The following is a 16,551-nucleotide window of genomic DNA, read 5'->3' as shown; positions in this document are numbered from 1 at the left end:
CATATCTATGGAGTTATGACAAAATAAGTTTCCCCGCAAGTCACATCCACACATGTGAACTCAACCATTTCTTTGAACAATATAACATTATACGGGTTACTAAATCATTAGTATGGGAATAAATTATCTTTTGTACTACTATATATCAATTTTCAAAACAGAAATGTTATATAAGAAGTTCAATATTGCATAATGATGACAAACTTGCTTAATAAAACTATAAATAAAATGATGATAACAAACATCATAAAAATTAACCATAAACACGTCGCTGTTATCAGATTTTGAAAATTATGAAATCGACAAATAAATATTTGTGTACAGTAAGTACGAGTGTTAGAAAAATATAAAATAACTTATTTTAATATATTTGGGCTTTTTGGGAAGATTGAGTACAGAGGTAAGTCGCAAACGGCGCAGATGAAAAAACCAGACCATATAAATTTAAATTTAATTACATAATCAGTTATAGATGCCGCCATTATTAGACCAATAATAAAAGAGATAAGATCCATAACTGCGTATTAGTGAATCTTGACCTTATTAATTGAAGTCAGTTCGTTTATAATCGACGTGGAACATAAATAAATATCTGGAGCAAAATTTAAGTCACCTGAAAACAAATTCCATGAAAAGATACTATATTCTTGCAATGTTTATAAAAATTCCCAAACTTAATAACATTCAGAAACAACCCCACTTGCTTGATTAGTATGAAACATAACTACAATCCTTACTAATAAAAGGGACCTTTGGAGGCTCCATAGAGCGTCCACATCAGCAAAAAAAACTTCTCCCAAAAGATGACACGTGGCATAAAATATAGTTTTACACTTTAATATTACTAATTTTTGCAAATTATAAATAATATGTAAACATACAGCATAAAAAATAGAAAAACTACATTAAACATATGTAAGATTACCATTTTTCACTTGAAAAAAAGACGGCTTATCTCCATAATGTAACATTACCATTTTATATAAAAAAACAAAAAACATTATATATAATTTCGAAAATAATAAATATATGTAAACATACAACATAAAAAATGGAACCTTACTAATAAAAGGACCTTTGGAGGCTCCATAGAGCGTCCACATCAGCAAAAAAAATTTCTCCCAAAAGATGACACGTGGCATAAAATATAGTTTTACACTTTAATATTACTAATTTTCGCAAATTATAAATAATATGTAAACATACAGCATAAAAAATAGAAAAACTACATTAAACATATGTAAGATTACCATTTTTCACTTGAAAAAAAGACGGCTTATCTCCATAATGTAACATTACCATTTTATATAAAAAAACAAAAAACATTATATATAATTTCGAAAATAATAAATATATGTAAACATACAACATAAAAAATGGAAATACTACATTAAACATATGTAAGATTACCATTTTACATTTTTAATTTAAAAAAAAATAATATGTAAACATACAACATAAAAATAGAAAAACTACATTAAACATATGTAAGATTACCATTTTTCACTAAAAAAAGACGGTTTATCTCCATAATGTAAAATTACTATTTTGCAAAAAAAACATTATATATAATTTCGAAAATAATAAATAATATGTAAACATACAACATAAAAAAAATGGAAATACTACATTAAACATATGTAAGATTACCATTTTATATTTAAGAATAACAATAATATGTAAACATACAACATAAAAAAATGGAAAAACTACATTAAATATATGTAAGATTTCCATTTTTCACTAAAAAAAGCGGCTTATCTCCATAATGTAACATTACCATTTTATAAAAAAAGAAAAAAAACATAAATATAACTATTTGACTATTTGTCCAAGTTCTTCTATTAAACATTGCCGTTTTACATTAAAAATGTTAAAATACATTAAGATTTAAACATCTATCTTAAAATATAAAATATAGATATTAACTAAATATAAAGTATAAGAAAGAGAAATACTCAATATATATAAAAATAAATAATAAGTAAATATTATAAATATATAAATATACGAATTATATATACAATAATAAGTACATGCACAATTTTTAAAAAATGGAAAGAGTACATTAAATATTAAACATCTATGTAAAATATAGATATTAAGTAAATAAAAAGTATAAGAAAAAGAAATACACAACTTAAAAACAATGGAAAAAGTATATTAAGATTTAAACATCTATCTTAAAATATAAAATATAGATATTACGCAAAAAGAAAGTATAAGAAAAGGAAATACACAATTTAAAAAATGGAAAAAGTACATTAGTATTTAAACATCTATCTTAAAATGTAAATCTATCTTAAATTATAAAATTATTAGTAAATAGAAAGTATAAGAAATAGAAATACACAATATAAAGAAAAATAAATAATAAGTAAATATATATTATAAGAAAATACCCAATTTAAAAAATGTAAAATTACATTAAGATTTAAAAATATATCTTAAAATTTAAAATATAGATATTACGTAAATAGAAAGTATAACAAATGGAAATATACAATTTAAAAAAAAAAGAAAACGTACATTAAGATTTAAACATCTATATTAAAATATAAAATAGAGATGTTAAGTAAATAAAAAGTACAAGAAATGGAAATACATATACAGGAAAATAAATAATAAGTAAATAATATAAATATATAATATATGAATTATATATATAATAATAAGTAAATACACAATTTTTTTAAAAAATGGAAAAAGTTCATTAAGCATTAAACATCTATCTTAAAATATAAAATATATGATAAAAGTAAATACACAATTTAAAAAAAAAATGGAAAAAGTACATTAAGATTTAAATATCTATTTTAAAATATAAAACATAGATATTACGTAAATAAAAAATATAAGAAATGGAAATAAACATTTTAAAAAATGGAAAAAGTACATTAAGATTTAAACATCGATCTTAAAATGTATATCTATCTTAAAATGGTAGTAAATTATATAAAAATGGAAATACCACATTTAACAAAAAAAATAAAAATGTATAGTTTTACATCAAGAAAGTCCCTATAAAACTCATTATTCCATCAACATCAACCTCACACTATCAAGGAAAACTTCAAAGCACTCGAGCAAAAAAATGGTTCCACCATCAACTCTTGCCGTCCCAAAAACCTTTAATGACCTTGAAAGAGATTTTTTATAACAACGAACTTTTTGTTAGGTGGATTCATTGTTGGAAAACCCGCAACTTTCAAAAACCAAACTTATTCATGGGAATTGAATTGCTTTTCATAGACTCAAAGGTATTCTTACAAATTTAAATTAATCAAATTCATAATTTTATTGTTAATATTCGTACTAACTCTTTCATGATCAAACCATTACAGTTAATAATCATTCAAGCGTTTATCCCGAAACACTTCCTTCCTCGCCAAATCAGGTATTGGTTCATGTTGGTTTAGTATTGTTTTTGGTTTATTAACCAGTTTAGGATGGTCCTATTGTAAATATAATTTAAGTTGGTTTAGCATATATTATGCTTAAAATAACTTAAATTAAATAATAGTAATATTATGCTTAAAATATAATTTTAGAGAGTTTTCAAATATAGTTTACAGAACATTATAGGTGATGAATTTAATTTATTAAATTCGTTTATTACTTAAAACTAAGTTTTTTAAAAACATACTGAGTTATAAATATGAGTACAACATGAAGACAAAAATATAAATATTTGATTTTCAAGATAAGAAATTCAGCTTTTATTCAGTTACTCAATATATAATATCTTAATTTTTTTTTTAAATATACATAATTTATATATATAAATTAATCTTTCAAACTTAAACTAATATATTATATATGAATAATGTTTTTAAATAAAAATAATTTCTGATTTAAAAAAAATAAAAACAACAAATGGTTATTTTCAAATAATGGATGTAATTTACATTATACTATCATTTAACAAGTATTAGATACTTTTTGATATATCATTATTTTCTATTTCCAGAAAACAATAAATTGTTAAACATCAATATCATCTAGGTTAAGTATACGAACAACACAAATTCAAACATCACAAAAAATATTTACATAAACATTATAATACAATAATTTAATCAAAAAATACAATTAAAAAAACAATATTCAAAAGAATAGTTATATACTTAATATTTGAAAATCAAAGATATTTTTGCTAAAATTTTACTTACCTGGCCAAGGAGATCGTCCATCTTTTTACGGATCGATAGATTGTTGAGCATGTGGTCGAACCGAAAATACTCTGCAGTTTAATTAAATATCTAAAACATTTATTCAAATACTCAACAAATAGTTTTGCTAAATATGATAACTAGATAGCCAACAAAATTACAAAAAAATATTTAAACAGTAAAAAATATGTTACTTTAACGTGTTCAAATTTAAAAATAAATTTTAATTATGACATGCATCTTAACATTTATATAAATATATATCATAACCTAAATATAAATAATTTAACAACTTAAATTAGAAAAAAATAAAAATTCCGGGCGTAGCCCGGATTAATCCCTAGTTTAAAATAAAATTCTCCTAATCGGGAGCACAGATACGTACCGACTACATCACTTACCAACTGCATATGATTACATCAACGGTTATATTATTATATTATAATAAGGTCCCTCGTAATATTTGTACTATATATATAGCAAAACAGGTGAATATATTTACATAATGCATATTTATGGTACTGTTACTATCCATAATCTTTATATATTATGGTCAAACAAGCTTAAGAGATTCCAAATTTACCATATGGTTAAAATACATTTTGATAAATGTAAATAGTTCTGTGAATTTTATCCAAAAACCGAACCGAAAAATCAAAACTAAAACTATACCAAAATTCACAAAAATTCGAATGGTTCTTATTTTTTTAAATTTAAAAAATTGAAACCAAACCAGAATCCAACTGAAAACCGTACGAGTATCCGAATATTCAAAATATAATAAAAATATATATTATTTTTATTTTTTATACATAAATATAATTTATAAAAAATCAAAATCCCGAATTACCTAAATATTTTTTCGGATTTTCATGTTTAACTTGGATTTTTGGAGATTTTTCGGTTTTCTTTGCTTAAACACAAACCAAATCTGAATTATTTTCAATTAGGTTCCACTTCGAATTTTATAAAAAAGTAAAAACCTGATCCAAATTTGACATTGCCCGAACTGATCCAATCCAAAAAGAATGTTTGGTTCTTAAACGGATCTTAAACACTTCAACCCGAATAATCCGAATACTGAAAAACTAGAACAGACCCAAGCCGAAATCTCCGACACTAAATATAAAATCCCCATTAAAATAAATGGGTTTCTTTTAGACATTATTGTAAGTCAGTACGATTTAGAAACTTTACCAAGTTTGGAGGGGGTTTAGGGTAATATTCGCAAAAAAAAAAAAAAAACTAGAAAAGGAGAGTTATCAGAATGAGCTCTTTCGTCTGCATCCAAAGCCTCTCTCTCTGCCTTTAATCAGAGAGCTTCGGTCACGGTTTCTAGAAAATCATTACGATCACATAACTCTCTAAACCTCCCCTCCAAAAAGCTCGAGAAAAGAGGACTCTGAATAGTCAGAGAGAGAGAGAAAGAGAAGAGAGAGAGAGAGAAAGAGAAGACAGCTTTGTTGCGGTGCAAAGAAGCAAATCTGACAGTTTTGCAGAAACAAGAGAGAGCAAGGAATCGAAGTTTTGCTTCTTCTCCTTCCACACGAAGCAAACTAAATGCTCTTAGAAAGTTTACATTTTCTTCACTGAGAGAGAGAGATAAAGAAAGAGGAATTGAATCGAATCGATCTCACTTGGGTCTCTCTCTGCTCTTTTGATCTGTACGGAACTACTCTCTCCTCGTTCTTCCAGGACCTGGGTTTGATCCTTAAAGCCGAGATCTTTCTTTTCCTTGAAGTGGGTTCTGCTTAATCTTTGGTAAGTTTCAAGCTTTCCTGCAAAATGTTAGACTTTTGGCGAGCTCCAGTTGCAGTCAGAGCGAGTTATCAGAGAATTGGAGTTAGGGTTTCTCTGTTTCAGGGTTGTTTAGCTAAAAAGTTTGAGTCTTTTAGGTTATACTGCTCAGGCTTTGTTTCTAAAGATTTGACTTTTCCGTCTCCAGAAGCTGATCTCACAATGACTATTGCTTCTTTTCAGGTCAAAGGTCTGAAACCCGTTGGGATTTATGTTTTTTGGATTCATATGTGATAGCAAAAGGCAGTAGAGATGCCTCCTTCCCCGGCATTGAGATGCTCACCTGGCAGGGAGCTACCAGGGAACAAACATAGAAGAGGACACAGCATTGAGTATGGGATACTGTTCAGAGATAAAGACGAAGATCTTACGCTGTTTAATGAGTTGCAAGACAAAGAACGTGATGATTTCTTGCTTCACTCATCTGATGATCTTGAAGATGTATTTTGTAAGTCGATCAAGATTGTTTCTGTTATCTCTCTCAACATACTCCTTCCTTCTAATTTTTGGGCATTTTATCTTGTAGCTACAAAACTGAAGCACTTTTCAGAGTTCAACATTCCTGTTCAAGGAGAGAGTAGCAGATTGCTGACTGCAGAAGGAGATAAGAACGACTATGATTGGTAGCCTTTCTTATCCAACTTCAGCTTCTTTTCTTTTAGTGATACTGAAAGATGTTCCGTTAACTTTATTGTTGGCATTAACTCTAGTAATTTTGTTACAACCTGTTTAGTTTTGCTCTTTTGGATCCCTATATTTGTCTTACAAAGCTTACTGCAAAATCAATGAAAGGTTGCTGACGCCTCCAGACACACCACTTTTTCCTTCTTTGGATGACGAACCGCCAGCAGCTAGTGTTGGGAGGATAGGGAGACCGCAGAGTCAGATCTCCTTATCTAGATCTTCCACGGTATTCATCTCTAACACTGATGGTCTTCAATCAAATCTTGCTGCATTTTTTCTAACTCACTGTGCTGAATATGTAGATGGAGAAGAGACGCCGTAGTAGCAGAGGCAGTGCAAGCCCAAATCGCCTAAGCACATCACCTCGTGCTGACAATATGCAGCAGACAAGGGGAAGGCCATCTTCAGCACGTCATCCTAGTCCCGCTTCTGGTCCACGATCAGTCACCCCACCAGTTAGGAGGATTTCTCCTAGTCCAGGGAAACCCTCAAGATCTTCTACCCCAACTTCCCGAAGGATGAGCACTGGGTCAACAACCACCATTGCATCTCCAGCTCTCAGGGGCACTTCTCCTGTCAGAACTAGTAGTCGTGGCAACTCTGCTTCACCCAAAATAAAAGTGTGGCAGTCAAACATTCCTGGTTTCTCCTTGGACGCACCACCTAATCTCAGAACTTCTTTGGGTGATCGACCGGCTTCCTATGTAAGAGGTTCGTCACCAGCTTCCAGAAATGGCAGGGATGCAGCCTCAACATGCAGCAGACAATCTGTTTCTCCTAGTGCTTCCAGAAGTGTCAGTTCATCTCACAGCCATGAGCGTGACCGGTTGAGTTCTCATAGTAAAGGCTCTGTTGCATCATCCGGAGATGCTGATCTCCAATCTTTGCAGTCTATTCCCGTGCGTAGCTCAGAGCCTGCAGTTTCAAAGAGAGCTAGCCTTTCTCCTAATAGTAGAACTTCGAGATCTTCTAAATTGCAGTCGCCTGGTTCAGCACCAAGAAGACCGTTTGAGGCTGCTCTTCGTCAAATGGATCATCCTAAAAGCCATCATAGCATGTTTAGGCCTCTTGCTTCTAGCCTTCCTAGCACAGGCATCTATTCTGGGAAAAGTAGTTCGTCTTACCATCACTTAATGTTAAGACATTCTTCTCCAACAGTGGGGAGCAATTCAAGTTCTAGCCAAGTTACAGGCTTCATGCCAGATACTAAAGGAAGTGATCCAATCCCTGTTGTCCAGTCTGAAGTTGAAAGTTTGGATTATCCTGATAAACATGGACAAGTTAATGCCTTTGGCATGGTAGATTTATTAAACGAAGGTAGCAGACATGAGAGTTCTTTCAGTGATCAGCTTGGTGATTTGGATATAAGTCAGGCTGTTGAATGCGAGTCTAGTGTGAATGAGGAGGCCAGCCACCATGTTTCTGATGTTGAAAACACTTCGACTCTTGGTAGTCATCATCTACGCAATGACTTTTTAGAGGAGGTCGGTCTTGAAACTATGGAGGTGTGTGTTAGATGTGGCTCCCACTATCGTGTCACTGAAGAAACTAGAAGCGAGATACATATTTGTCCAGATTGCAGGGAGGAACACAATTTTGTGGAAACAGATCCCTCTGGAACAACAAGAGCTCTTGATGGAAACTTCCTGAAACAGCCTCAAGATATTTTTGATGAAAAGGAGTCTTTTGTTGACACAAGTCCTGCCATAGATGTGCTAGAATCTCTGCCTGATGCTATGGTTGAGGCAGAAATCTTAAAGACGGGAGAAGACATTAGGCAGTGTGGTGATTCCTACGAGCAAGAACATAATCATTTGCGCGAGAGCCCTCTTTCCAGGGCTTTGGGAGAGCAAGATGTAGAGACCCTCGATCACCAGGATGAAATTCAGTCTTCCACTAGTCTATCACATACAGGCACAACAGATACTCAGCTTTCTGAGAAGCATCATGATCTGAAGATTGGTTCTTCAGAAGTTAGGGGGGTTCCTTTGCTTATAAAGAGATCGGTTAGTATGAAGTCACCCATAACTAAAGCTAATAGCTCCAGTGGTCTTACCAGATCATACGAGGGCTTTTCTTATTTAAGGGATATAAGTATAAGCCTCAGAAGCTCCACAGAAACTACATCTGCATCTTCATCTTGGGATTATGGTTCCTCTATAAGAAAAGGAAGCCATGTACGACATCAAAGCGGGAGCACACTTGACATGGAGACTCATAGGTATGATACCAACTCTAAGTCCCTGAGCAGCATGTCTTCTTCATCTGGTGTGTCAAGCCACACCTGCAAGGCTCTAAATGTCATGCCAGCGGAGAGTTTTGAAGTGTGTGCTTCCCAAATAACATGTACACCCGATGAAACTCATCAAGAATCTCATCCTGAGCTCCAAGAAACCAATGTGATGAATGCTGATTTTGGTGAAGATGATGGTGCTCTAGCAGAGCAGAAGCTGGTGATAACTGACAAAGAATTTTGTGAAAATGGAGATGGAGATGATGTAGCTAATAATGCGAGTAAAGTAGAGATAAGTGAATCACCGGCACATGTAAGGAGCACATCAGAATTAGGAGCATTACCTGTCACTGATGATCACTCTAGGCTGCAAGAAAAGGGTGGAAACGAATCTCCTCAACACGGTTTGTCCACCATGACAGCCTCAGAAATAGAACTAGAGAGCTGTGCAGCCGAAAAACATGGTATAGGGGTTCATGATGAGATTCTAGAGTCGGAGTGCAACCTAAACGCAGTGGAAGATTGCTCAGAGAAGAGTATGGGACATGATTATTCTTTAGATCACAACTCCTTGGCTCCTGTAAATGAAATTTTAGGTACCTACTCAGATTTCTCATACTGGCATCTCACTGTGCTTTGGTTTTTACAATTTTGTTATTTACATGGTCTCTCTCTCTCTCTCTCTGCAGATGAGTCGACGGTAATAGTGGAGTGTCCAGGTGGAAAAGAGACGAAGAGCCTCACTCTTGAAGAAGCCACTGATACAATACTATTCTGCAGCTCAATCGTCCATGATTTAGTTTACGAGGCTGCAACAATAGCAATGGAGAAAGCAAAGGATGTGGCAGCGGAAGAAGAAATGTTGCATCCAACAGTGACAGTACTTGGAAAGTCGAATCCGAACAGGAGTAGTAATTATGGACGAACAAAGGAGAAGAAGAAACAGAGTTCTAAAGCGAGACGGAAACAAAGGGAGACAGAGGCTAAAACAGAGGTGGATATAGAGAATGATGAAAATGCAAGTGAAGCAGCAGCGATGATGGGTAACGTTGGACTTCCTCCTCCTCCTAGTAAAGGAGAGAGTCTGAAACCTCCTCCTAAGCTGGAGAACAAATGCAATTGCTCCATAATGTGATGTGACCATTTTTTTTACTAGTAAATTTTTGTATGCTTGTTCATAATGTTTGTTGTTGTTGTTGTTGTTGTTTGGGTGTTTTATATGTTTGTATGCTTTAGAGTGTTTTATTGCAGCTAATTTGTGAGAGGAGGAGATCACGATTTCGGTTACCGTTTAGTGGCATGAATTGTAAAGTGTTTTTATTTTATTTTGATTTGATTATTATTATCTTGATGTGTACTTATTTATAGTTTTATATATTTTATTTGAACGTCAACGTTATCATTTTTTTACGGCCTTACTAGAGAATGGCATATACATGATTCAGTTTTAGTTTCTCAACTCAAACTGTATACATACATACTTCACTCTTGTGTCAATTATAGTGTTGCACTTTGTATTCAAAGTTGAAAAGATGTTTTGTCCAAATGAAGAAGATAAATCAATGCTGTTTTACATTTTCCTAATATGTACTTACTAGTTACTAAGTCTGTTGTACAAGTTATCTCCAAACTGCGTGAAATATATGTAAAAGAGAGATAACAAGAAGAAAAATTGAGCTAAGTCAAGATCTTAAATTAAGCTTCTATAATTGACACTTTGTTTATATAACTTTATTTCTGTCCTCAACGAGCGAGAAAGCGTTATCTGTCTGCTTCAATCCTACTCTCCCCATTTTCTGAAACTGCAGGTAGTATTTCTGCATTGTTAATGTTCCTAGACAACACCGTGTTCTTCTCCTCAAATTCGTTGAATGTGTTAGCCGGTGCACCGCTATATATAAGGTAGATTTTACAAGACCAATCAATTACTACATCACCAAACCAGAAGTGAAAGAAAGCTAGAACAAGAATGGAATGAAGTAGGACTGTAGGAGGATTGATCAGTTTTCTGATATTTAGTTTCTCAATCTTTCTTTTGATGTGAGCCACCCATGACATTTCAACTGAACAAACATTGCGCATGATTGGTCGTGTGGTGGAAATAATCAGTCCCTTAATGGTCGACCATTCATGCGCAATGTTTCTCAATCTTTCTTGTCAATCTATTTTACTTTTTTAAAAGAAAAGACTTTATGACTATGATCTAGAAACGAGCAACCTCCCACATCGGCTATGTATCTAGTATCACAAGTGTATAATTATAAGAAACAATCAAAGGGATCAACAACTGTCAGTTGAAGAAGTGATTGGGCAATGGGCTTGTAAAAGCTAGAGTCCAGGAAAGTCGCCGGGCCACCTATCCGCAGAGATGCGGCCTCGGTAACGAGAGAGTCTTGTGCTTGGAGGGGCATAGCGGCTGAGACGCGTGTGTGGAGCCTTCATGGTCTCTCCAGCAAAAAAGATATTATGGCCAATAAACAGTAATTCACTTGGGTCCTTACGGGATTTACCAGAACGGGGCTTACTTCCACTGATGAAAATCTTTTTTGTTCTCTAAAAAAAAATGGAAACAAGAAGTACTAACAAATCTTTAAATTGCATTTTAGCTATAGAGCAAAAAGCATTTATACAAAACAGTTACCAAAAAACTATACAAACTTTGTTTTGTTTCCAAGACTTTCAAAAAGAGATCATAATGTCTTTAAGACTAAAGGAAACACAAACTCTCAACATTGGTAAACTGAGAAGCTCTTGGTTTTCAATAGAAAACTAAATGCTCTTCTCATTTTCTTTCTTGAGGCTGACTTACACTGCGGTTTAGACTCTGTTACAACCGCTGCAGCGACAGTGAATCCACCCTCTTCAGGGCTTGTCAGTGTCACCTCTTCATGCGGTTCTGTTGTAAGATGAGTTTGATCCCTCTGCCTCAGTTCCCTGAACAGTGTCAACAGCTTCTGCGCCCTCTCTCTTCCTCGTTGAGTCCCATTTATAGAAATAGACACCAAAGAAGGTATCACACCTTCTTGTAAAACCATCTGGCTACAAACCTCACTGTGGTTGCATAATATTAGAAGCAAAGAAACTGCTTGTTCTTGCTCATTTGGTTCACCAGTGTCAAGAACAGTGGCGAGGTTGCTCACAAGTCCAGGTACTGAAACCATCTCCTCTTTTCCTGCCTCGTTCAAAACCAGATTTAACAAGACAGCTAGGGACTTCTCCGTCCATCTTTGGTCATCACTGGTGGTGAGTGATTGAAGAGCGTTGACGATGTCAGCTGATAGAAGGCAAGGAATGTTTGGAGGGTAGGTGGAGAGGTGAAAAAGACCGTGAAGGGCGTCTACTTTGCATTGAGTTTCAGTCTCAGTCCAAAGAAGATTCACCATGAAGGGAACTGCAAGACTCGAACCTATGATGGGTTTTGCATCGTCAAGACAAGAGAGGTTCAGATAAAGTGCTGTCACTGAACCATGTGAATGTGGGTTACATAGCATTTCCTCCAGTAGAGGAATGATTCCTGATATTAGCATCAACTCCTTGTTCCTGAAAGTCCCCACAAGAAAAGGAAAAAACCAAACATGAGATCCTCCAGAGTTAATACAAGACAAGATAAAGTAGATAAGGCACTTGTGCAAAACATACTCTTTCTATTTCAAATGATCCATGTTTTTAAGAGAAAAAATTGTTTTAAAAAATACATTTTTATATTTTTAATGTATTTTTATTAGGTAATAATGACAATTAATCGAAGAAAATAATTGTGTTTATTGAATTCTGATTGAATAAAAGTTGTGAAAAATAATTAATCACAAAAATACCACATTTATAATCAAAATTTACTAGGCGTGAAAACTCCAAGACATATATCTATATATATATAAAAATGTTGGTCTCTCTCCTGTGAAGACACCTCAGCGCCACGTAATTAAGTCACTCCCTCACAACTCGCCACGTGTCATGCCTTAAATCTTCTTCATGTTTCGATAATGTATTGTACTTGGGCTTATTAAATTGTTCTGATGGGCTCCTCATACGTTTTCTTTTGGCCTCTTAATGGTATCTTCATCTTCTTCACTTGGTCGGAAAAGTCAGCCAAGGTTTCAGCCGTCGTAAACACACCGAGTCAGGGTTGAAGAACACGTGATCGTCACCATTTCCACTGTACTCACGGCCCCGGGGTTGAATACTCTTCATGTGATTCCAATCCTACCAAAAGAATTCGTTCTTCCTAGGTTTCTATATTGCATTGAATATGAGGCTGTGCATACGGTCGCTGAGAAAGATCGATTAGATGTAGGTTTGGCTCATCGGAAAATTAATTTTAATAATTAATAAGTTTACGGTTTTTAAAATAAATAGTTAAATTGTTTTAATAAAAAAGCATGAAAGTTAATTTTACTTTCAGTTTAAAATAAGATTAATATTTTAAGTAATTTATTTTATTTGTTTATTTGATAACCCGTCCATAGGGCGGGCTACCCTAGTATATTTTTAAAGAAGGGAGTATTTAGTAATACCTGTTGTTGTCCACAGCCAAGTTAAAGAGAGCCATGGCTCCAACTTTCTGAGCTGAATCATTTTTTTCATGGAGAGCTGCTCCTAAAAAAAGAAGCAAAGCTTCCACACAACCATTTCCCCCCATGAGGATCCTGGCCTCTTCATCATCTTTTAGCAGTACTCTTATTTGCTCAACAACTCTGCACTTTTTCCTTAAGTTATCCACTTCACTCAAATTGGTCAACAACTCTGTACACTGTTCAGCAAGAGTAACTTCAGCTTCTTGGTATTCAGATTCATATGTTTCCTCTTTAATAGTTCCACTTTCTTCCAGAGGAAACACCTTCACATCCTTAAACTTACAAGAACCAACACCTTTGGCTGTTCTTGTGTTGTCGGTGGACTCGGACACAGACAATGCCAGCCTCCAGTAGTTAAGATCTAGAGACTCAGGAGGTCCATCAGGTACCTGAACGCCATTCTGTCCACACCAACTAGAGATTAAAGCCTTGACACAGTAGTTAGGAGTCAAGCAGAGATGAGAGAGCTGCTGCTGAGTTTTAGGACATGTGTTGTGTCCATCACTAAACCATTTCTCAATACAAATTCTCTCATACGTTTGTCCAGAGGCGATGATAACAGGATCATACATAAGCTGTAATGATATCGGACACCTCAGTTCTTCTGGAGGAACAGACATCTGTACTGAAGATCTCCTGTTGTTATTACAAGGTCTGAAGTTGAATGAACTCAGTTTTGACAGCTGCCGGTCGAAAGCACGGCCAGGTGGATCATCAAGAGAGCCCTGAATGGTCGGTGAACAAGGCAATGAGCTACTACCTTGTGAATCATTGTCATCCCATATCTCACTTCTGAATAGCTTTGAGTACTTTCTCATGAGATGTAAAAGGTAAGCCACTATTGATTCTTTCCTCTTGTCATCTTCCATACGTGCCCTCTCAATGAGTTTCTTGAGGCATCTTCGCTCTGTTAGTGCTGCTCTTGAAGATGTGATGCCTAGTCTAGTAGCAGCTTGATGGAAAACCTCAAGTTCGTTGTTGTCTGATGAGTTTTCGAAGTTGCCTCCTTGTTGCAGCAGTCCAATGATTTGATCACTGATCTCCTTCTCTAATGGATCAAGTGAGAACTGAGTGCTCTCTAGTTCCATCAAAATCTCCAAAATCTGAAAAATATAAGATATAAAGACAGGAAGTACAAAACAAGAGTACAAAGAGACAGGAACACAGAGAAGTAACTACCTTAGAGCCAAGGGACTGTTGGACTATGTCTTCAACACGCCTAAGGCTATCTATAAGAGAAGATTTGGCCTTGTCAAATTTTAAAACTACTGAATCTCCTGTTATAGCCTACATGACAAAGCAGCTTGTTAGCTAGAGAGTCTCCACAAGAAGGAACTGAATTTTTTTTAAAGAACAGAAAAAGAAAGGTTACCAAATATAGTTTACTAGATTCAGTGCAATGGTGTAGAATGTTCTTCACTTTTTCTAAAACTACGTGAAGTGAACATAAAGCTTGAATTCCAGATTTGCTTCTCGGCCGAGCATCTTCGAGAGAAGGGAAAATAGTCATTATCTTGCAGTAGATCACTGAAAGGGCATTGCACATTTCTCCATGCACCTGAACCAGGAATCTGTTAAGACACTCATTTACAGTTCTTAATTATTAAACTATGATAAATCAAGAACTAAAAGCATAGAATGAAAGTATTAGTTATCAATGTAATACAAGATGTGAACTAGGATAAACAAAGAAGAATATAGATGGAGAGATCTCAACAAAAACTGGATATGGACTTGATTCAGATACCTTGGCATCACCAGGGGCAAAGAAATTTTCTTCAACTTCATTAGCATCCATAGTTTCAATATCCTCGCCGTTTATATTTATCACAATAGCTATATTTAGGCTTATGATTCAATACTACAAGAAGACAAAAAAAAAGACCTGAATCAGTGAGAAGTTAGAAACACAACCCAGGTCAGTGTTGTCTCAACAGCAACGTGTTGTGTCCAGACAAAAACAAAACCAAACGAGACTAAATATGAAAAAGGGAAAAGAAGATAAAAAGATGCAGAATCATCACGATACCAAAACCCATAAATCAACAAAGAAGATTCTTGGATGTCAAGTAAGAGAGGGAAGAAAACAAGAACACAAGAAACAAAAAAAAATTGTTTAACTCCCAGAGAAAAAAAACGCAGATGAACATAAAAATCTGGTGAAACAGAGGAGTACACATACCAATCATGAATCATTGATCTGCATCCGATAGATGTTGATCATAAACCAATAAAAAAAAAGAGCATTAGTATAAATATTATTTCTTCTTGAGATGCTGTTTCTGGTTAGTTTCTACGACTGTATGATACAACAGTTTACGAGATTTTCAAGACAAACTTCTCGATCCCAACAAGCAGAGAGGTGGAGTTTTGGCTATGGCTGTGGCTAATACCGATTGAAATTTTTTTTGAAGAGGAAAAAAATTTATGTTAAGTGGAAAGAAAAGGATGGAGAAGTTCTTCTGAAGTCAATAAAGCCTAAACTTGTGAGTGCACACAATAGATTTGTTTTATAATTTATATAAGTTTATTCTTTTAGTGAAAAGAAAGATTCTGTTTATTGTTTAATCAAAACGATTATAGTATCTTTTTCAAATGGTTTTGAATATTAGATTTGCATTAGCAACGGTATTATTAAGGGGACATTCTAATTATTAAACACACAAAAAGAAACAACTTCTTCAAGATACTCATAATTTCTTTTAAATCATTCTGGTATGGTGTTTGGTTTTTATACAAAATAACAAAATGAAGTGTCAATATTGAAAAATAAATGTAATGTAGCTTTGAAATTTTGAAATGACATAAAATTTAGGTTCCTATTCCTGTTGTATTAGAATTTTGAAATTTCTTACTTTATAGATATATTTCTCTTTTTTTTGTAGTTTGATAGATTTTCTTCTGTTTTTGTCGTAGAGTGAAGATAATAATATGTGATGTATAATAAATAGCTTTTGACACATTGGTTCTTGGTCGAACTACAGTATGGTCAACACAACGAGAGGTCCATTTTTCACCGACATTCACATTGTAACTGAACCCTCTTTATTTCAAGACGGATTATACCACGTCCAACACTGAAATATCCTAA

General features: G+C 34.0%; 2 protein-coding genes across 3 annotated transcripts; one reads left to right on the top strand and one right to left on the bottom strand.

Annotated features, from left to right (window-relative positions):
- Positions 1-5,442: 5,442 nt before the first annotated feature.
- Positions 5,443-10,231, top strand: BNAA09G27720D. The gene is made up of 6 exons (XM_013807047.3): positions 5,443-5,933; positions 6,153-6,417; positions 6,496-6,592; positions 6,762-6,879; positions 6,956-9,482; positions 9,576-10,231. Exons 2-6 carry the CDS (start codon positions 6,222-6,224, stop codon positions 10,019-10,021), a joined length of 3,384 nt encoding a protein of 1,127 aa, XP_013662501.1. The 5' UTR covers positions 5,443-5,933; positions 6,153-6,221; the 3' UTR covers positions 10,022-10,231.
- Positions 10,232-11,463: 1,232 nt separating this feature from the next.
- LOC106367304 (U-box domain-containing protein 45) lies at positions 11,464-16,295 on the bottom strand. Of its 2 annotated transcripts, none has more exons than XM_013807044.3 (6): positions 15,643-16,295; positions 15,208-15,321; positions 14,833-15,031; positions 14,640-14,747; positions 13,401-14,563; positions 11,464-12,426 (listed from the first exon to the last, which is right to left on the bottom strand). In XM_013807044.3, the coding sequence occupies exons 2-6, from the start codon at positions 15,252-15,254 to the stop codon at positions 11,613-11,615; spliced, it is 2,331 nt and encodes a 776-aa protein (XP_013662498.1). In that variant the 5' UTR covers positions 15,255-15,321; positions 15,643-16,295; the 3' UTR covers positions 11,464-11,612. The 2 variants fall into 2 exon arrangements, with proteins under 2 accessions (XP_013662498.1, XP_013662499.1); XM_013807045.3 differs by having other exon boundaries at positions 14,833-15,018; positions 15,643-16,285.
- Between the last annotated feature and the right edge of the window lie 256 nt (positions 16,296-16,551).

Source organism: Brassica napus, chromosome A9 (assembly GCF_020379485.1).
Source record: "Brassica napus cultivar Da-Ae chromosome A9, Da-Ae, whole genome shotgun sequence".
NCBI classification, from domain to species: domain Eukaryota; kingdom Viridiplantae; phylum Streptophyta; class Magnoliopsida; order Brassicales; family Brassicaceae; genus Brassica; species Brassica napus.
The sequence above is the reverse complement of the archived record's forward strand: the minus strand, read 5'-3'. Positions and strand labels throughout refer to the sequence as shown.